Genomic DNA, 23,076 nt, shown 5'->3' with positions numbered 1-23,076 from the left:
AATGTTGCCACTCAATTTTCAAAATATGACATATATTACGATTTCTCCTGAATTATTATTAGTAGTATAAATACCTACAGTTTTCCATATTCGAATACCACGTTTTTCTACCTCCATTTTCTTTCATCATTTGTTCTCCTTCTACCTACAACCAGGGCCATTTCAATAAAAATAGAGGTCTTGTACGACATCGTAATTTGGGTCCCTTTTCAAGTATTTCATATATATAAATAATAGTTGTTTAATTATATAAATACGTTGCATTACTCTAAAGGAATCCCTTGTTTTGCCACAATTATTTACAATATCATGCACACAAAGTCAAGTTAAGATTATGACTACCACTACGAGTATAAAATGCTCTACAATTTATATCCAAGAGCTTTTTTTTTTTTTTTTTTTGTACACCTTGAACCACTCCTCTAGACCCTGATTAAACTACTTAATGAAGAACTTCTGTCTTCAAAATTCAGAACGTGTATACAGTATACTACTGACCGACGACCTCCACTTTGACCACTTCTAGAAAATCAAAGAATCTAAGCCCCCACCATTGGGGTTCAAACCTATGAACATCCATTTAGAATGGTAATCGGGGCTAACAATTCTCATATAATATATGTATGTATGTATATATATATATATATATATATATATATATATATATATATATATATATATATATATATATATATATATAAAATATTTTACAACCACTCAATTTTCAAAACGTGCCATATATTACAATTTCTCCTGAATTATTAGTAGTGTAAATGTGGTTACCTACAGTTTTCCATGTTCGAATACCACGTTTTTCTACCTCCATTTTTCTTTCTTCATTTGTTCTCCTTCCACCTACAAGGCTACAACAATGTTTCTCCTTCTTCCTATTATGGGAGGGACAATACATGTCGCGTTTTAAAAATTAAGGGGCAATATTTACATCATTAATAATTTAAGTGATAATGATAATTGGCATATTTGTGATGGGTATAAATTATAATTTTTCTTTGAAGCTAAGTTATTAAGGAGATGTTGATATGAAAGTAAGATTGTTCAACGAATGGAACACATTTATAGAGAAGTTAATACATGCATGTGCAGACTAAACGGTTTCACATGATGATCAATTACAACTTACTCATGGCATCGCAAATTTTCTTTTGGTCGATATATATAGTTGCCGTTAGGCTTAAATTTATTTATTTTATTCAGTTTGATATTTTTCTGTTACGGGCATTTAGAAAAACGATTTTTTTTTTAAAAACCGGGTTTATAATTTTATTAGTTTATTTAACCAACTAGTTTTTTGAATTTAACATTTTAGTTTTAATTTGATCTAACTACATCAAAACCTGCTTTCAAAAGTAGATCAAAACCTTTTCTTTTTTTTTTTTAATTTTAAAATATTATCAAAATTATACTATTTTCATCTTTTCATTTTTTATTTTATAATTATATAAAGGAGAATCTAAATTGAATTACTATAAATTAAGATTATTTTATTTCAAGATTAACGTGGTCTTGCAACATCCTTAACCTATATTGATCATTAATCTATTGTAACTCACTTTTAACCATGCATCATCGTGTAGTTTAAGTTTAACCACACATCTTGCAGCCACCTTTGACTAGTTGGGCAATAATTGCATGCCGCGTAAAAGGTATCCATCACTTTAAATGGGGACAAACATTATATTATTATACTAATAATAATGAAATAAGTATTGGCCATAAAAAGACAGGTCACCGGTGAATGAAGATGAGGTCACGAAAATCGTCCATATTATATCACGATATGCGTAAGCATCAGCCTTCGAATAAAATGCAATTCTATATTATTTACATAATTAAAATTTGGTTCAAACATCAAATATATGAAATATATACTTTGTAAATTGGAAAAACATAATAACAATTTAATGAAAAATTCCTTCCAATATGTATGCTATATTGTTGACTCAAAGTATTTTGTCAAAGTTATGTGCAAAAAGAATCCAGTTCTATAAAGGAATATCAGTACTAAGAGGAATAGTTATTGAAGAATACTAGTTCTAAGGGGATTTGTTGTTGAAGATTTTCTAGTTCTATTTTGATTAGGAATAGTTTGTTATTCACGAATCTGTTAGGAATAGCTACTATAAATAGGGGATGTCCTTTATTGTAGACCTCATGCATTCAACATCTAATTGTGAGGTACGAGAGTCTTTGAGAATAGGATACTAAATTCCCCTAGAAAGTAGTACATGTGTTTAGGTTTCAATGGCAAATTATGCTGTGCATCCGTATGCACCATGCATGGTGCATACGGATGCAAAAATGACGTCGTTTTAATAAAACGCGCGTCTCTCCTTAAAAAAAAAAAATCAGGTTCGATTCCCAGCAACAACATATGAATTAAAATTCCATAATCGATGAACTATAATACCATAATCGATGAACTATAATTCCATAATCGATGAACTATAATTCCATAATCTAATCTATGAACTAAAAATTCCAGAATGAATGAACTAAAATTCCATAATCTATAAACTAAAATTTCAGAATCGATGAACTATAATTCCATAATCAATGAACTATAATTCCATAATCAATGAACTATAATTCCATAATCTATGAACTAAAATTCCAGAATGAATGAACAATATAATGTTGTTACTGGGAATCGAACCTGAATTTTTTTAAAAGGGGAGACGCGCGTTTTTTAATAAAACGACGTCGTTTTGGCATCCGTATGCACCATGCATGGTGCATACGGATGCACAGCATAACGATTGGGTTTCAATAGTTTGGTAGGAAAGATCATTCTATTGTGTAATCTCAGGTTCCAAACAGTGTACTTTAAATATTGAGCTTTTAGTGGATTTAGGCAAGTTCTCAAATTGAGAAGTGCCTCGCAGATTAGGGTTGTTTGCCCGAACTGCGTTACAGATCGTTTGTGTTACAACGTCAGTTTCAACATCACTGTGTGCTGCGCTTTACAAATTTTCATATATTATTCCAAGAATCATGTTAGGGGCCTATAAAAATCTTGATGTGATAACTTTTAATTAATACATTGAGTTTTGGAATAAAAACACAAAAAAATAACCACACAACAATTATTGGCATTTATATTGGCCTTTCTAGGGATATTATAGACTGATCTTATGTTGGTTCGATCTTACATGCATGCTTGTATGATGTGAGATCCAGTTTATTCGAGAGATAGTAACCACTCAGCTCATGTTCTAGCCAAGGCTAATGGGGCGAGGGTGAGGCGTACGGTACGGTGTGAAATGATGTACTTCTGAATTTTTTAGCTGTCGTGCTTACTTAATTTGATATAATCAAATTCTTTTGCTTAAAAAAAAAAAAAAAAAAAAAGCTCTAGAACTATTTGTGAAAACATAAATAAGATATTAAACTTTAAAAAATCCAAACAAACTAATATACACATAAATTTAAAGAAAAAAATATACAATTAACATTTTTAATGAGCTACCATCTAGTAACTTAATAAAATTTATTTATGGTCGACCCACACATACAACTCATTTGGTTCTTAAATGATAGATTATAGGCAAATATATACATGAACGAGCCTCGGCAATCATAGTGTAGAAGTTACACACATACACCCGACAAATGTAGTGGGCACTAAACACTGGTCCTCCAACCTAATAGGCTACTAAGTACTAAATAACCTTGATTTACACATCCACTATCATGTCAAGTCAGGATGTGGTATTTTCAGGGTAAGAAAGTTTCGCCTTTTGTGAGCAATAAAATTTACCTATCACCTCGAAATAGGTGGCTAAGTGGATGGAGCACAATCTTATACCTGAATGAGTTACGAGTTTGATTCTTGATAACGTCTTCTTAATCGGTTAAGCACGTCATAGATTTACTTGTACTACATTTATTTATGCATACTCTCAAGTTTCAAATATTTACAGTAACTATGATTTCTCTCGTCATCAGATGGAAATTTGCTTATTTATTGTTTTGAAACTATTGTGGCATTATTTTTGAAAACGCAATACAGCCCATTAATACACGGCACCCACTACTAAAAGTAAAAGACCTTTCATGTCTATATATGATAAAAAATTCATCAAGACACTTAAAGTTAAAAATCACATCCTGGAGTTTGACGACAAAGATCCTTTATGCATATTTATTATTTTCTCACCTGTTGGAATCCTGCTGGCCTGGCCAGTTGCATGCATTCTTCAAAGTAGGCGGCTACTGATAACTAAATTACGAATTATCATGTTATTGGGACCAAAAATTTTCACTGTTCGTTTTTGACAAAATATAATTTATATTTGATTAATAAATGTATTTATTTTTCAACACAAAATAGTTTGTCCAATTCATGGTAATTAATGAATAAATGATATTTATTATCATGTCAGATAGTGAAAATTTTTTTGATTAAAATGTTTTTGATCCATGTAAGAATATCCTTAAATTAATGTTTTGAAGTTGTTGGTTAGTAAATGTAAATAGGAAAGGACATATTTGCCCGGCTTCCCCTTATTTAGCAGCCAGCTCAAGATTTACAACCAAGTGTAATAAAAAATAAATCTGAATTATCAAATGTGATAAAAAAAAAAAAAAATTAAGAGTGTGTTTGGTTCATACAAAGGAATCAAATCTGAAGAATTAAATACTTAGCAATGGTAATGAATTTTGGTAAAAGCATTTTACATATTTGGTAGTAGGGTGAAATTGAAATGATTACCAATATATTAATGTTTGGTTAGGTATGAGATGATAATAAATGTCTTAAAAATACAAAAAAAAAAAAAAAAATAAGGCAATTGATCCTATTATAATGACATCCAAAACACCAATATTAACCAAAAAAAAAAAAAGTCAAGACAAAAATCTAAAATCAGTAATTCGAAACTTAAAAATCATATTACTAATAAAATGGAATAATCTGTTTTTAATTAGGGCATGAGGTTTTTAATTAAATGGGTAATCAAATCCCATAGTTGTGTTTTAAAAAATTACCAACCAAACACTAAGTATGATTTTGATTTCAATTTTTGATGTGTAAATCTATGAACCAAAGACACCCTAAATAGTATAGTATTGATTAAATTAAATAGTAATGCAACATCTCGTGCAAAAAATATTCTCAAATATTCATTAATCACTATTGGAAATTATGGAAAAAAATATTCTCAAATATTCATTAATCACTATTGGAAATTATGGAATTTCCGACCACCTGAAAGTGATCTTAAATCAAGTTGAAAGCAAAAAATGGTCAGAAATAGTAACAAAAGTTTTTTCGAATACCAAAAGTGATCAGAACAAAATTTTTGATTTAATTTAAGATCACTGTCAAGTAGTCAAAAATTTCATAATTTTATTATTATATTCAATTATTACTTGAGTTAGTAGGTCAGCGAACCATCCAGTCTACTCATACTTTAGCTAGCTAGGGCAGCGGGCTCTCAAGCTGACTTTAATACTTGGGACCATGTCCTTCTTGCTGTATCGTTCCGTTCTTATCTCTTTTTTTTTTTTTTACAAAGGAAGTTCCGTTCTTATCTCTTTTTTTTTTTTTACAAAGGAAGGGGGAAACCCACATATACTATGTACGCCTTCAACAAGGCTCGAACCTAAGACATCCCACATAAGGGGCCAATCGGATACCAGTGGACTACAAGCCACTTGGTTCCGTTCTTATCTCTTTGAGTGTTAATAATAACATTTTCCTTTGGCTTTCGAAAAAAATATAAAATTATTACTTGAGTTTTTTATTAACTCGTAATTGCATGCATTGATCAACTCACAGCTAACCAATAGAATTCCTTTATTTAACATTTAATTAACGTTCGATGACATCTACTTACCTAATTAAGAGAACTCTAGGTCTTACTATATGCTGTTTGGCCATATAATTTCTTTCTTTCTCGTGTATAGAAAGAAAACGTACTTTTCAAAAAAAAAAAAAAAAAAAAAAAAAAGAAAGAAAACGTAGCTATCTACAATTAATAAAATGGAGGAATAATGATCGGAATTCTCAATAGGCTTGCCCCTTCAACACTCCCACAAAAACTCTATTAAGAGGTGATTTGGTATTTTCTCCTCAACTAAGTTCTTAAGAAAATAATTTTAGAATATATTTGAGGAGAGCAACTTTATTAATAAAATTGGTTAACATATTTGGTGTTACATTCAAAATATTACAATTAAATTTCATGAAAAGTTATTTTAAGTATTTGATTTGTCTAAACATTACAAATATAATATATATTAATTTCCAATATATATACCATTGTAATAATTAGATGAAATTTACATGTTCTCATTTACCCGAATAAGAAAAAAATCGATTCCCTTTAATTGGGATAAATACAAAGGTTTAATTATGCTTAAAACTATTTAAGCCGTCATTTTTCATCTCATTGTCTATGTCACTTTCATGTTGTTAATTAGTCAATTTGATAGGTTGAATGTCAATCTCAGTTGGAGTGGATAGAAACTTATTTAGAGTTCACTAAAACAAAAGAGTCAAGAAATCTGACTCATTCAATATAAATTATTTTTAAAAATCATACACATTATTTTTTAAAAATAAAATTTAAACATTATTTTCTATATTTTTTTTTTAAAATCAAGTTTCTAAAAAAATTATTAATACGGAGTATATTTTATATAAGCTTAAAATGAACTGATCCACCAAATATAAAACATACATAGCTAATTTAAATGGAGGTTAATAGTGAAGTGAATATGATCTTGATTGGCTAACCCCTTTAACACTCTTTGGCATATATATTTGTCATCGCCATTTGAATCACGGCAAATAAATTGTATTTGTCTGCTGTCTACTCCCTCAAACACTCTAATGGTGACTTGTATGAATATTGCTGTTTTATCCTTAGCTCTGTAGCTGAATATGATTTCGGATTGACTTGTATGAATGCTGTTGTATCCTTAGCTCACTAGCTGAATATGACTTTGGATTTATCCCACTAATATATATATGTACCAATGTACTAAAATCTTACTATTCTCGGATCTCGCGTACCTCTTAGTATCTTATTAAAATAAATGATCGAATATTTAGATCATATAAGTTATTAAAAAAGAAAAGGAAAAGAGGTGGCCGGAATGGTTTCTAGCGGCAGAGGAAGAGGAGGGGCAATGAGAGCAATTGTCCTCATTGCTTAATTTTTATTTTTTTTAAGGGGCAGAGGAAGAGGAGGGCCAGTGAGAGCAGTTGTCCTAATTGTTTTTTGGTTTTTTTTTTTTTTTTTTTGTTTTAATATATATATATATATATATATATATATATATATATATATATATATATATATATATATATATATATATATATATATATATATATTTTGAAAGGTTCTAGTGCGGCTGAGTGCTTCCCGTGTGGTTGTACGGTTGATTAATGTGCGTGAGTTTTGTACTTAATGCGCGTAAGTCTTGTGCTTAATGTGCCTGAGATTTGTACTTAATGTGCGTGAGTGTGTAATGTTAATGTGCGTGCGTTTTGTACTTAAGGTGTGTGAGTATTGTGCTTAAGGTGCGTGAGGTTTGTGCCTAATATGCTTGAGGAGTTGAGGGCGTACTTAATGTGAGTTGTTGTATGAGTTGTTGTACGATATGTTGAAACTTTAAAGTGCATAAGTTTTGTGCTTAATGTGCGTGAATTTTGTACTTAAGGTGCGTGAGTCTTGTGCTTAAGGTGCGTGGGTTTTGTACTTAATGTGCATGAGTGTGTACTTAATGTGAGTTGTTGTTAAAACTTAAGTGTGTGTGTTTTTGTGCTTAATGTGCGTGAGTTTTGTGCTTAATGTGCGTGAGTTTTGTGCTTAAGGTGTGTGAGAGTTGTACTTAACGTGCTTGAGGTTGTGTTCTTAAGGTATTTTGTTTGTGTGCTTAATGTGCGTGTGTGTGTACTTAATGTGCGTCAGTTTAATGCTTAATGTGCTTCCAACCGCACGGGAAGCCTCAAATGCACCTGATCCCTTCCCTATACTAGTTTTTTACGCGCATTACGCGATTGAGATAATGCCCAATGTTGTTGTTGTTGTTTTTTTTTTTTTTTTTTTTTTTTTTAAATAAGTACTTTAAAGTATATATATCAATGCAAGATTATATTGGAATTGTTTATGCATAGATAATTGAATGTTAAACTTGCATATTTAAATAGGCATTTCTAAATTTACAAATGCAAGATAATATAGTCAAGATTGATTATAATTGTCAATAAAATAATTGTATAGGTATGGTTGAAACCAAATACGGGACATAAGGGAGAACAAATAAAAATTAGGGCATAAAATATTAAATATATACTAATATTGAAGAACTAACTGCTAATTGCCAAACAAGGATATTGCGAGATAGTTTCCCAATTTAATTTGTTGTGTGATTATGATACTCTGTTTGTCAATAAATCCCACAAGTAGTTAATATGATTGGCTTAATTATATATTTTTATTTTTTTTATTTTTTAAAAAACAATTATTATTATTATTATTATTATTATTATTATTATTATTATTATTATTATTATTATTATTATTATTATTATTATTATTATTATTATTAAATACATGTATATCCTTAGGTCATCAACCGTTGATATAATTCGCTGGTAGTTCTCACTTCAATTTGTTCAGTGATTTGAATATAATACTCTCTTTGTCAACAAATCCCTCAAGTACTTAATATGATTTGCTTTATTAATTATATTTTTTTTTAATTTTTTCATGGTATTAATAAAAGACTTGGTAAATAAATATATAGTATTATTTTGTACTATAATTTTGATATTTAATTAAAAAATAGTGCACAAAAAAGATAATAGACAATGTAGTGAATATAATCAATTGATGAATTTGAATGTAAAGAATTTTTACATTGGAGAAATATAAAGATAATATAACTAATAAAATTATTTCTCTTAATTAATTTATTGATAATGAATAATTTTTTTTAATAAAGATATTGTAGGGACAATGTAGCGAATATAATCAATTGATGAATTTGAATGTAAATAATTTTTATATTGCAGAAAAATAAATACAATATAACTAATGAAATTATTTCTCTTGCTTTCAAAAAAAAAAAAATTATTTCTCTTATTTAATTTATTGATAATAAATAAATTTTTTGAATAAAGACATTATATTGTAGACACATAATTCTAAATTAAAGGAATGCATATGTATTATTTTTTTTTTATTGTAGCTACTAAATTTTTGTTTTAATTTAATATAAGAGTAAAATAGAGTACTAATTATGTCAACTTTGATTGGGATGGGGTTTGAACCTAAGATCTTTCTTATTGAAATCAATGAGTAAGTTAACGGTGAACTAACCGAAATTAACGGAAAAGATAATATTTAACGAAAAAGTTAACGGATAATCATATTCATTAAGGATAAATTAGGAAATCTTAAGGAAAAAATAAATCTGATCAATCTGAGCCATTCATTTGATTAAAAAATTTGACCGCCATTTTTTCTACCCATTATAGGCCTAACTCTCTTGGGCTCTTATTAGTATATATAAGTATATATATATATATATATATATATATATATATATATATATATATATATATATATATATATATATATATATATATATATATATATATATATATATATATATATATATATATATATATATATATATATATATATATATAATTAGGTTCAAATGTGGTTGGTGTGCCCAGGTGCGGTTAAAACTGATTCATTGATCTTGCTTAAATCAACATCTAGGATTACCAAAATTTAAAAAAAAAAAAAAAAAAAAAAAACGCAATGACAATTTGGTAATTTTTGCATCGAGGTCAAATTTAAGGCGCATGGGTTTTGTGCTTAAGGTGCGTGTATTGTGTGCTTAATGTGAGTAGTTGTTGAAACTTAAGGTGTGTGATTTTCCTTCTTAAGGTGCGTGGATTTTGTACTTAAGGTGCGTGAGTTTTGTGCTTAATGTGAGTATTTGTTGAAACTTAAGGTGCGTGATTTGTATGCTTAAGGTGCGTCAGTTGTGTGAAACTTAAGGTGAGCCATTTTAAAACCTTAGGTGCGTGGTTTGTGTTCTTAAGGTGCTTTGTTTGTACTTATGGTGCGTGGTTTGTGTACTTAAGGTGAGTAATTTGTGTTCTTAAGGTGCTTTGTTTGTGTGCTTAAGTTGCGTAATTTGTGTACTTAAGGTGCGCAGTTTTAATGCCTAAGGTGCGTCAACCGCACGAGAAACCATCCCCGCACCTGAACCCTCCCCCCCCCCCCCCCCCCCACACACACACACACACTATATATATATATATATATATATATATATATATATATATATATATATATATATATATATATATATAACTCCATTCTAATTTTTATTAGTACTAAAATTATTATTATTTGTGATATTTATTACTAATTTTAATTATATTTGTGATATGTGCATGGTTGTGTGAATTTTCTTTTATCACTTCTTGATATGAGATTTATAATGTAGGGTAATTTGTGTTTCATATCAAAAATTTTCACTCCTTAAGCTTGGGTTCAGCCTTTAGAAGAGTGAAAAAGTATTACATTTTTCTTCATTAGTATTATAATTTTCTTTAGGAATAAGGGTCAAATAGGCCACTCAACTGCACACCAACATGCAATTAGGCCATCCAACTCAAAAAGAATGCAATTGGATCCCTGAACAATACAAACTTATGTAATTTGACCCAAAATTACTTGTTCACCTGAATAGGAAGTTACTAAATTTAAAAATAATTTTTTTACAATAATTTTAATTAAAATAAATACATTTAAAATAAAAAAATTTTAAAAAATAAAGGGAAAATTGTAATTTATGCCCCTCTATAATAGGCCAATTATCAATGTCACCCCTGAATTATTAGTGGTGTAAATGTTGCCCCTCAATTATCAAAACAGTATATATATTGCACCTCCCCTAACGGACATGTGGTTAGCCGTTATATTCTACTGTTAAGTAAGGTTAAATAGGTAATTTACTTATTTTTTCCTATTTTCTACTTTCCCTTTCCGCCTTCCCCTTTCCCCTTTCCATTTTGTTCGCCGTTGCGGTTGGAGGACTTGGAGGAGAGACGACACCAGAAACTCAACTCAAACTTCTCTTACCTCATCCATAGCTCCCAACAACACAACCATCAAAAACCATCTTCACATTCATCAAACAATCATCTTAAATTCCTGTCTCCTCCAACCCCACCCTAACCAGCCAACACCCTTGGTGGTCTTGTCCAAGTTCTCTGTCTTCGGCGCCTGCGGCAATATCGGTAGGGTCAAATACATTCTCCTGTCTACCCGTCACCCACAACTCAATTTCCAAAAGTTCTCATCCATCATGGGCTTATCGTCGGAAAATTTCTGGTAATTTCATGAATTCAATCAACAAGAGTTTTCCGGCCAACATTTTTTTCACCGTTCTTGTACTGGTATTTTTTTTTCTGGGTTTGATTTTTATAGCACTGCTGTGAATGAATATGTGACGGCAGTCTAAGAGAATGGCCTGCGAGATTCTTGAATTATTAGCGAATGTGTTGACGATTCATCCTCGGAATATGTTTAGTAAATTGCTAATGGATGAACAAAGCAACTCTGTTTTCTGGCTGAGCCACAACCCGCCCTGCCTGGAGCTCGTGAAAAACCTGATTGGGTTCGGAGAGCACACCAACCCTCAAATTATCTCCGTTATGAGATCCAACAACACCTCCGACCTTCAAATCGTGTTGAACAAATGCAGCTGGATGTCGGTTCCCCCGACCAACACTCCTTCATCAACGTTAGAGATTCTCTTCAGGACCGTCATTTTCTGTTGCCGGTGAAAATTGAGGGCCGGGTGTTGTTAGCAAGGAAACAGATTAGAGTTTCCCGCAGGTGTACCAAAGACTACAGGTGTTAGAACCAAAATCAAGAACACTAGCTTTGAGAACTCCATTTGTTGTTTGATGATTGTGTTTGAGTTTTTTGGATTTGAAGAAGGAGAAAGAAACGAGTTCTGGGGTTGGTTAGAAAGAAAGGAAAGAGAAAGAGGATAAACAAGATCAAAAAGGAAGAGGATGGGAAACTTTAAAAAAATAAAAGTTAAATATGAAAGTACCTATTTACCCTTACTTAACGGTGCAATATAACGGCTAACCATATGTCCGTTAGGGGAGGGGCAATATATATACCATTTTGATAATTGAGGGGCAACATTTACACCATTAATAATTCAGGGGTAACATTGATAATTGGCCTATTATAGAGGGGTATAAATTACAATTTTAATAAAAACCGCCGGAGACGAAGAAGTCTTCGTCTCCGGCAGTCCCTTCATCTCCTGGCTGGAGACGAAGTTACCTTCATCGTCTCCGCCATGGAGACGAAGGTCTCTTCGTCTCCATGGTCGGAGACGAAGGTACCTTCATCGTCGGCTATGGGGTACCTTTGTCTCCGGCCATGGAGACGAAGATACCTTCGCCTCCATGGCCTGGGGACGAAGGTCCCTTCGTCTCCATGGCCGGAGACGACGAAGGTAACTTCGTTTCAGGCCAGGAGACGAAGGGACCCGCCGGAGACGAAGACTTCTTCGTCTCCTGCGGTTTTTTTTTTTAAATATTTATTTTAAATAAAAATTATTTTTAAATTAGTAACCTCCTATTCAGGTAAACAAGTAAATTTTGGGTCAAATTGCATAAGTTTGTGTTGTTCAAGGACCCAATTGCATTCTTTTTGAGTTGAATGACCTAATTGCATGTTGGTGTGCAATTGAGTGGCCTATTTGACCCTTATTCCTTTTCTTTATAAGTAACTCTTCAACTCATAATATTAAATTTTGATTTAAAAGTATTATATTTTTCATCAAAAGTATTACATTTTTTTCTTATAAGTATTACATTTTCTCTTATAAGTAACAATCAATTAATTTATCTCTGATTCGTATTACACATTTTTTCATAACTATTCAGCTTCTAAATATTATATTTTTATTTATAAATATTACGTTTTCTCTCAAAAGTATTACCCTTATAAGTAACAAATAATTTATTCTTGATATTACCCTTACATTTTTTGTATTACATTCTTATATTTACCTGACCCGTCTCACAAATCTTGATCTTTGAAACGGTCTCACGGGATACTCATCCATTTTAAAATTATACCAACATACATCATAATTTAGATGGTGTATATTTGAATATTGTAGTGTACATATATTATGTTTTAAAATAGTAATGGTCCTATATATTTTATGATGTTATCGTAAATATCTTATACTTAAAATTCATATTTGATTTCTTTTTAAAAATGAAAAAAAATATGAATATAACATTATTATTATTGTTTGCGACATTTATTTAATCAACAAGAGTAGACTTGATAAAAAAACAAAACACAAAGTCTTCTAATGGGGTTAGGAATTAAATAGCAAGGTGCCAAGGTTGATTAATCGAACGGGCAACGCGAAGAACACGTTTCAATTATTTAGGATGGCCCCACAATATAATCTTCAACCTAAATCACCGCGGTTTCACACCGACTTGACTTACTGTACACTTGGCCCACTAACGACTCAAAAGTCCAAAGTCTTCCATACAATATTTATTGGCAAATTATATCGTGTATTGGACTTACATTGTAGAGTGAATTTTGGTCCAAAATGATTTTATTTCACTAAATGTTAATTATTGCATCGTATTTAATATTATTTATCATGTATTATATTTATAATATTTGTTTTTATGTTTACAAACATAAACCTTTGACATCACTAAACACTAAACTAAAGCCCTATTTGGTAAAAATTGACCTATAAATCAATTTTGGCTTATTTGGCTATTATTGATTGTTTGATTTAGTTAAAATATCAATGGTCCTGTTTGGTAAAAAATTGGCTTATAGGTCAATTTTGACCACTATTACTTGTTTAATTTAGTTAAAATATCAATATAAATGTTTGGTTAATTGGCTTTTTGCAACTCTAAAAGTTAAAATTAAAAAAGCGACTCCAAGCATTTTTTTAATTAGCTTTTTGAGAAAAGAAATTATACCAAACAGCTATCAGCTAACAACTAATTTACCAAACAATTTTCTACAATCAGCTAATGTTATCAACTATTTTTTTTTGAATGCTACTGGCTCTATTACGATGTAGTATCTGTCCATATACTTTCTCAACCTAACTATTTATACCTTCTAATTAACACAATCAGCTAATAGCTAACAGTCATTTTACCAAACAAGGCCAACATAAATGTTTGGTTAATTAACTTTTTGCAACTCTAAAAGGCTAAAATTCAAAAAGCTACTCCAAACAACTTTTTTAATTAGCTTTTTAAGAAAAGAAATTATATCAAATAACTATCAGTTAACAGCTAATTTACCAAACACTTTTCTACAATCAGCTAATGCTATCAACTATTTATACTCTCTAATTAACACAATCACGTAACAGCTAACATCCATTTTACCAAACAGGACCTAAATGTTTATCATATGTATTTATAATATTCGCTTTATAGTAGATTCCTAATGTTCAATTTTATATGTTCATATAAAAACAAAATTTAATATACATAAACATTATACTACAAACAGATTATGTTTAGTAATAATCATCATATACTATATTTATAATATTTATTTTATGTGTACATAAATCTAAACCTTAATATTTATAAATACTAAATTACCAGGACTATGTGGTCTAATGGTATCCGGGTTGGACTTCCATTTGGAAGGTTGTAAGTTCGAGCCTCAGTGGAGGCGTTATTGGCTCTTTGTGTTTCAGTAGGTTGAGAAAGTATATGAACAGATACTACAATGTAATAGAGCTAGTAGCATGCCCAATTAACCAAGTATCCTATTCTTTGGTGGGACTAACTTATTCAAATAAATATCATCATACGTGTAAGCTCATATAAACTCAACATGCTTATTTAGGCCCTCAATATAATCGTTATTTGATTTTTATTATAAATATAAGAGTTCACTGAAATTAATATATTTGATTTTGATTATTTTAAAAATACTAGCCATTTATTTTATATTTTAACCCGTTATTAATCGAATTGAATCATTGAATACATATGATAAATATAAATTTAAAAAATAAGAAATTGTAATTTCAATCTTTGCTCCTTTCTAAATGTATTTAACAAATTTAAAGATTTAATTAAGTACTCAAACACGATAAAATTGTACATCTAAGTCATTTTTAACTTTTTTACTTGTTAACTTTTAATTACCCGTGTCACGTGATTACCACATGTCAAGAAGTGATTAGACAAAGTACAAATACAATAATAGTAGCATTATTCACAATCATATATACTTGACCTATTGATGACAACAATTATATGCTTAAAGCAATCTAACACTAATTGTTGGTATCAGAGTTTGTCCAGTTCATTTGGTATCAGAGCAACCAAGTAATTGGTGTCCCTAGATTATAAAAATTGTATGCAAATATTAATCAACTTTTGTTTATCATGACTTCAATTTCATAATTGTTTGAAACTGACATAAATAGCAACTCTCAGGAAGCATCATGAAGATATTTTTTGTAGAAAGTATCAATTTCTCATTCATTCATTATCTGTTTTGAGCGTACAATATATCAATCTCTTCATCTCATTACGAAGAACCTGAATTCACTTTGACCCGACCCAAATCGAAAGTGGACCCTACTAATAATTGTACCACAAAATAGCCACTTAAAATGCCATTTTACTACTATTTTCCAACAGGCAGTTGGCAGTGGCTAACGACCATCAACGATGGTTGGGCGGAGATGGTGACAAATATGAAAAAAACTAAGCTCAATTATATGTTATTAAATTTAAAATAAAAATAAAAAACACATGTAAACAAAAATCATGTCAAGTCATCATAACTTTATCAGTAACTTGTTGGTTATTGATAAATATGACTTAGATGGATAGCTTTACGGAGTTTCGAATGATTTAATTATAATTTGTTAAAGTTAAAGACTCTAATTATAGAGAACCTATTTTATCTTTTTTTTTTTTTTTTTTTTTTTTAATTCCTTGAACATGTGGTTAAGGATATGAACATATTTGTCTTCTTTTTTTTTTTTTTTTTTTTTAATTTGTAAAAGTAATAATTCGAATATTAATGCACGTGCCAATTGTTTTTGTGTCCATTATTTAGTTTATGATCAATAAATTAATTAGAAATAGATACATATATGTGTGTGTTAAAACTAAATAAAATTAACTAAATATAGATTAATAATAATGGATATATCAAAACCGGTTTAAGAAGAGGCTCAAAGCGTATATGACTCATTATATTGAACAAACACATAATATCAGAGGTCGACTCTGCAAGATGCAAAGGGTTAAGCGGAGTATAGATGATCAAAAAACAAGCCCCGAGCAAGGGGCGAAGGTCACTCATGGTCGGCAATCACGAGCAACCCACAAGGTCCGTTTCCTTGCCCAAATCAATTGAGCTTTGACTTGGTCTCAAGGCCTGCCTCATTTTTAAGAGTTTTTTAGTGGCTTTGGCCAAGCCTCGTCTAATTAGCATTGTTTTAGCATAGACAAAATCATATTCTTTTCACTACACAATCTTGTAATACACAACCATCAATCCAAAGAATCTCATTACAAGCTATTTGTCTTTATCATTTCATTGCCTTTACTATTTTTATCCTTGTTTTCGATTCAGGCTTAGTTGATTAGGATCGCCCAGGTCAATTAATTTCATCATTGGTGCTTTTATCAAGAGTTTAATAAAGTATATACAAGCTCGAACATGCTCTTTAATCAACATCTCTTAAAAACCCAACACTTAACAATGGCGAGATCGCTTTCTTACCATTCCTGGGGCTCCCGCTACACTAGTGTGACCCCGAGCTGCAACAACTTTAACGGGACCACAAGTTGACAAACATAGTCATTATTATGCCTTACAGATGTAATGTGTCAAAATTAAAAGAGTAAGATTAAATTTACAATATCAAAATAGTAAATGATTGAAAATGAAATTTATTCTCTCTTTTTTTAAAAAAAAGTAAAATTAAAAAAAAAAAAAAAGTTTCTTCGAATGATGTGGTTAGTTTTGTAGTAATGACTCTAATGTAATTATGTGGCCGAAATTGCGCCATTGATTTGTGCATTCTTCCCTACGAGTAGGGGATGCCATCCATCTACCGGAGATGGTCATTCATGTTCTTCTTTCAAACTCACTGCCGGGAAGACTTGGTCAAGTGCTTCATTTTGACCTTCTACTTACATTTGGATGGATTTCGACATTATATACACACCACAATCACCACATAGGGGTATGGCCGTAGGGGTAAGGCTTACACACCACTTTCAACCCAAACACATATGATCATCGTACATTATCATAAATATTTGGTACTTGTAAGTGTTCATATTCAACATTTTTTCTTATATAATAAGTATATATAAAATTATTGACTTAAAAGTTATGTGTACATATATTAATTAAATGTTGACGTTATGTTAATCCAGTTCTGATTATATTAGTTTAATATGTTATTCTGCTTATCTTCACTCCTAAACTTGAGAATGGAAAGTGTAATTTTTCTTAAAATATTTAGTTATGAAAAGAATGATTATTTTTTTTTTGTTTTTGGTACGGTATAATCTATAAGAGACTTTTTAACGAGTCTCAAGGTCTTGATCTAAGCGAGGTGTCAATTAAATGGACTACCATGAGGTTTGAACCCACACCCTCAAGTATATAACAACACAAGTTTCCAACCACCAAGCCACTCAAGATTTTATACATTAAAGTGCAGGAAGCTCCACTTATGCATGTATGAGAGTGTCTTGGAAGCAAAATAGTATGGGACACATGTGTGACAAAAAATGAAGGTTGCATGATGTCGTCCGTTTGCCAATCATATGTAAATCCTTCAACAATATAAATAGGATGCATTCCCTTCCTTAGAAATCATCCCTTAGCTCACCAAATCTCTTCTGGCTGAGTGGTTTGAATATTCTCTCTTTTTCTAGCATATCAGGATTTGACTCCTAACGGTTTTGAATTGATGTCACTACAATTTCCCTACACCCATTTTATATCTTTTATGGTGGACCCAATTCTAATAAAATTGATCAACAATAACAACTCTAGTACATACGATGAAATGTGAATAGAGAATCCAACTAATAATTTTAAGGTTGTTGGGTGGTTAAATCAATAAACAATACTCTGTCTCGCAATAACAGAGCCAATATAACGAATTAAAGTTTGTTGACGTAATATGTTGGCTGGATTACGTAGCCTGTTGACTGACTAGCTGACTATTTCTTCTCGAGTTTTCTATCCCTCATGCTCCTGGTGGGTATAAATATAACTCATAATACTAGCAACTCCATATCTCCATCCTCAAATTCTCCTAGTAGAGCTTCCTTAATCACCCTATCAAATTTCTCTCTCTAAAATCTAAATCCTCTGTTCTGCCAAACAAAAAAAATGGCCAAGGTATATATATATTTATATACTCCGTATATGATCTTATTATATTTATGTTAAGTAGAATTGTTAAATAAAAGTGTGGTTTGGTTTAATTTGGGTTTGTTAATTTGCAGCAAAAGGTAGTGATCGGCATCTCTGTGAAGGACCAGAAGGCTCGTGCCAAGGCTTTCAAGATTGCCGTAAGCCTCTCAGGAGTTGATTCGGCGTGTATACAAGATGAGAAGGGGCAGTTAGAGGTGGTGGGGGAGGTGGACGCGGTGGCTCTGGCTAACCAGCTGAGGAAGAGGTTGGGGCAGGCGGAGCTTCTAAGCGTCGCCTCCGCCGAGAAAAAGGAGGAGAAGAAGGCGGAGACGCCGGCACCACAAACCGTGACGTTCACTTATCATCCTAATTTATACTCCCTCCGTCCCATTTTCCATGTCTTACTTTCCTTTTTAGTTTGTCCCAAAATGTTGTCCTCTTTCCAAAATTGAACATCAACATCATTCTACTTTTCCAATTTACCCTTATGACTTTTGCTTTTATTTCCAAAAGTAAGAAAAGTGAAGGGCATAATTGGGAAATGACATAACATTTACTTTAATTCCTTAAAAAGCGTGTAAAAAGCAAATGAGACAACCATTTCGGGACGGAGGGAGTATCATAATGCAATTCCTCACCCTTACTACGCTTACCCAGTAGTTCAAAATGAACCCGGGTGCTCTGTCATGTAAACTGGCCGACGCCAATGAATTGAAGTGATCGAGATAGATCAGATCAGATGATGAAATCCATCATCTGCCCATAGGAGACTTAGGTTACTGGTTTAGTAGATAGTATTTGAAAAAAGAAAAATTGTGTGTAGTTGTCATGTGTGCATAAGAACAAAAGAAAGGTGTTTGTCTAGATCGAATTTAGTGATTAAAAAGTTGGGGGTTGGCTTAGTGATTAGCTTGTAGTGTAGGTTTATTCTCTTCCTTTCTCATCTTTGGATGTTGTTTAAAGTCAAAATCAATCAATAGAATGCATATATATATGATGTTAAAATAATTAAACTATCAATCTCTCTCTCCCTCTCCTTTAACACAGTATGTATCGTGACTGACATCCTATATACGGAGTATATATTTTAATCGCTGTTTATGGCCATAGCTCAGATGGGCTCAGGGCTTGCGCGTGCAGGACTCAAAACTTCAAACCAATTATATCATGAGTTTTTTACACTTATGGTCCCACTGAATGTTACGCTATTGATTAATAATATCGATCTACAATTTTTAAAATTTACATAATAGGTCCATTTGTATCAATTTCTTAGCTTGAATGGTCCTTTAGTAAAATTTCGATACCAAAAAAATTAGTTCGTTATAGTAAGGGTATGATGGTCTTTTTCTTTTACCATTTTTTTTTTTCCATTTTTGGTCCTACGAATATTGCGGCACTAACAATGTTGATCTACAACATTCATAATTAGTCCACGAGTATCAATTTTGTTAGTGCAAATAGTCCTTCCAATGAAATCTCCAATTAACGGGTTGAAATTATTAACATGATTACACGAACACAATTTATAAATGAGTTGACACGATAGACATGTTTTGTTAATAGGTTTCGAGTCTTATCGACACAACATACATGAAACCCGCTAAACCTATATATATATATATATATATATATATATATATATATATATATATATATATATATATATATATATATATATATATATATATATATAATTGCACTCTGGTGTGAATATGCAAATGCCTTATATCCGTCCACGTGTCCAGATCTAATGGATGTGAAACACTGATTTTTTTTAAAAATGCGGTGCATTTTCGTAAATAATTGAACATCGAAGTGCAAGTAAAATGTATTACAAGTGCATGTAAAATGTATTATAGGTGCATGTAAAATTTACACTGAGCATCAATACTAAGTGCACCTATAGTTATAAGTAGTTGCACCTAGGGCTGGGCACTTCGGGTTTCGGTTCGGTTTTTTTCGGTTTCGGTTTTTCGATTTTAAAAAAATTAAACCATTCGGTTTAAAATAGAGTTCGGTTTCGGTTTGAAAAGTTCGGTTTCGTTTCAGTTCGGTTTTGATGAAAGTCTACTATTTGAACGTTTCTTTTTTTGCCTGACCGATTGTTCAGTTGGCTCACTTGGAGTGTTACTTGAAGTGTTTTGTTGATGACAAGATGAAGAATCATTCATCTATAAATTAATATTTGAAAAATAAAAATTATTAAAACACCAAATGTTGGGACTTAAAACTTGGAGTTGAGATTTGAGGACTTGAGGAGTTAAAATTATTAATTATTATAATATTTATATATAATACTAGCATTTTGTACGCGTGATGCACGAAAATTTATGTCCAACATTAAAAAAATTGATAAATACAAATAATTACAAATTATAGTTCAAATTATATTTCGCAATTCCATAAAGTAGTAAATTTTAATTATCGTATTTGAAAATTATAGAGATGAACAAAATTTTATTTTTTATTAATAATATAAATAATTTTTATATAATTTATATTTTGTTTTTACAATAAATAAATAATATATCTATAATGCTAATCTAGTACCCGGTCACATATATTGGTACGTGCGTGTGTGTATATATATATATATATATATATATATATATATATATATATATATATATATATTAAAAAACTAAAATTTAAAAGTAAACCTATAGAAAAAAATAATAAAACCAACCATTCAATCCATCAAACAAACTAAAAAAAATTCAATTAACATATTGTGTGCCTGTAAATAAATTGAAGACACATAATATGTTAAGTACGTATGGCTAATATATTAACTGCAGACACATAATGTAATAAATTATAAATTAATTTTATTTTATTAGTATAAAAATTGTGCAAACTTATACAAATAACAAATATTTTATCATAGTTTGTATTCAATTCTTGTATATTTTAAAATATGTTATGAAATATATTAAAGATGGAATCCTTTAATATATTGTATAATATTATCTATTTGTTTTAATCTTATCCATTCAGTAAATATTTTAAATAGAAAAATACTTTCCTTTTATATATATATATTATATAAGAATGGGGTTTTAGACGAAAAGAAAGGAGTGCATAAAATAGTGGACATTTTATAATTTTCCCTTTCATATATAAGTGATAAAAGATACATATTGTTATATTGATGTATAGTATATCTCAAAGACCTCAACTACATATTATTATCATATTAGAATTAGTATAAAAATATATATAAATGAAAAAATGGTTCAATACATAACATTTTGACTTAATTCAATAAAAATTAGAATCTTTTAGCGTAGACATTATTAAATAGCAGGACTTGTTTGTATCTCTATCTTGATAATTCGAACCATTAATTTCATCAAGTAACTCATTATTTCATCTTTTTCATTCAAAGTGCATTATGTCATTAAAAATTCGAGTAAAAGATTTTGGTCATAGATTTATAGTGGTACGGACAATTTTAGTCCTTCATAACAAAATTAGACAATTTATGCAGTGGCGGATCCAGAAAATTACATGAGTAGGGGCATAAATAGCAAACACCTATAATACGGTTCAAATACATTAATAAATTATAATAAAATGTTTATGATAGACTATATGATAGTTAGGAATGAAGCCAAAACTGTACTTGGGTTAGGTAAAATTTTAAAACACTTTGAAATGTTATAAAAATATTTATAGCAAAATATTGTGGACTACATTAGCTAAATGATTCACAAAAAGGGTGGGTAGAACTAAAATATACTAAAGTGTTTCACAAAAATGTTATAAAAATATTTATAGCAAAATAGTGTGGACTACATTAGCTAAATGATTCACAAAAAAGGATGGGTAGAACTAAAACTAAAATATACTAAAGTGTTATTGGTGTAATTTTAACCCATGCCATTTCATATATCATAGCTAAAGTTTAACCAACTAAGCTGCTAAATTACATTGTCATCTTTACATATGAATATATATTACTGGGAAGAGCTGAGTGGGGGCAGCTGACCCCACTGTCCCCATTGTGGCTCCGCCACTGAATTTATGGACACTTTTATTGTGACGATGACAATTTTAGTCCTCCGTCTATATTTTCGTTAGGTGGTCGTATGAGAGGAGGACAATTGCTTCAATTGACCCTATCTTCTTCTCCAACCTTCCCGTCTGAAACATCTAGTCACATGCAGTTCAAAATATTTACCCACAAAAGAAGTTTATAAGAACATGAGTTTTGAACTGCATGAAATCAAAAAGAAACATGAATCGTCATTGTGCCATTGCTGCTCACTATGTGAATAGGTCCCATCTTGCTCTCATTAATGCTTTGACATTCATTTCTGGTCCAATAAAAATCCTCGCCATTGAACCAATGTAGTATCTAGAAAAACATCATGGGGCAATAAGTCAAAATCTTCTTCTTTTCAATATAATCTAGAGGCATCATTAAACCCATCACCATGCCAAAGTTGTGGTCGGGATCGATAGTTTCCTTCTTGCTCTTCAATGTTTCGCATTCTCCTAGCTGGCTAGCTGCAATCCCAGGTCCAGTTGTTATGCGTGCATCAAATTCCCTTTCTCTTGTGTTGGT

The 23,076-nt window shown here is 30.7% G+C and overlaps 1 protein-coding gene across 3 annotated transcripts; it reads left to right on the top strand.

Moving 5' to 3' along the window:
* Nucleotides 1-18,389: 18,389 nt before the first annotated feature.
* On the top strand, nt 18,390-19,523 carry LOC109150616 (heavy metal-associated isoprenylated plant protein 39-like). 3 transcript variants are annotated; one of them, XM_019298576.1, is made up of 4 exons: nt 18,390-18,488; nt 18,596-18,879; nt 19,123-19,238; nt 19,444-19,523. In XM_019298576.1, the coding sequence occupies exons 1-3, from the start codon at nt 18,480-18,482 to the stop codon at nt 19,193-19,195; spliced, it is 366 nt and encodes a 121-aa protein (XP_019154121.1). In that variant the 5' UTR covers nt 18,390-18,479; the 3' UTR covers nt 19,196-19,238; nt 19,444-19,523. The 3 variants fall into 3 exon arrangements, with proteins under 3 accessions (XP_019154121.1, XP_019154119.1, XP_019154122.1); XM_019298574.1 differs by lacking the exon at nt 19,444-19,523 and having other exon boundaries at nt 18,596-18,877; nt 19,121-19,241; XM_019298577.1 differs by lacking the exon at nt 19,444-19,523 and having other exon boundaries at nt 18,596-18,887; nt 19,121-19,241.
* Nucleotides 19,524-23,076: the final 3,553 nt, after the last annotated feature.

This window comes from Ipomoea nil, unplaced genomic scaffold (genome assembly GCF_001879475.1).
Source record: "Ipomoea nil cultivar Tokyo-kokei standard unplaced genomic scaffold, Asagao_1.1 scaffold2279, whole genome shotgun sequence".
NCBI lineage: Eukaryota > Viridiplantae > Streptophyta > Magnoliopsida > Solanales > Convolvulaceae > Ipomoea > Ipomoea nil.
This window is presented reverse-complemented; position numbering and strand designations above follow the sequence as displayed.

Bases quoted from the DNA above. Each gene is read 5' to 3' on its own strand.
- LOC109150616 (XM_019298576.1), top strand. The intron at 18,880-19,122 runs CTCCCTCCGTCC...ACGGAGGGAGTA, and splicing joins ACTTATCATCCTAATTTATA to TCATAATGCAATTCCTCACC.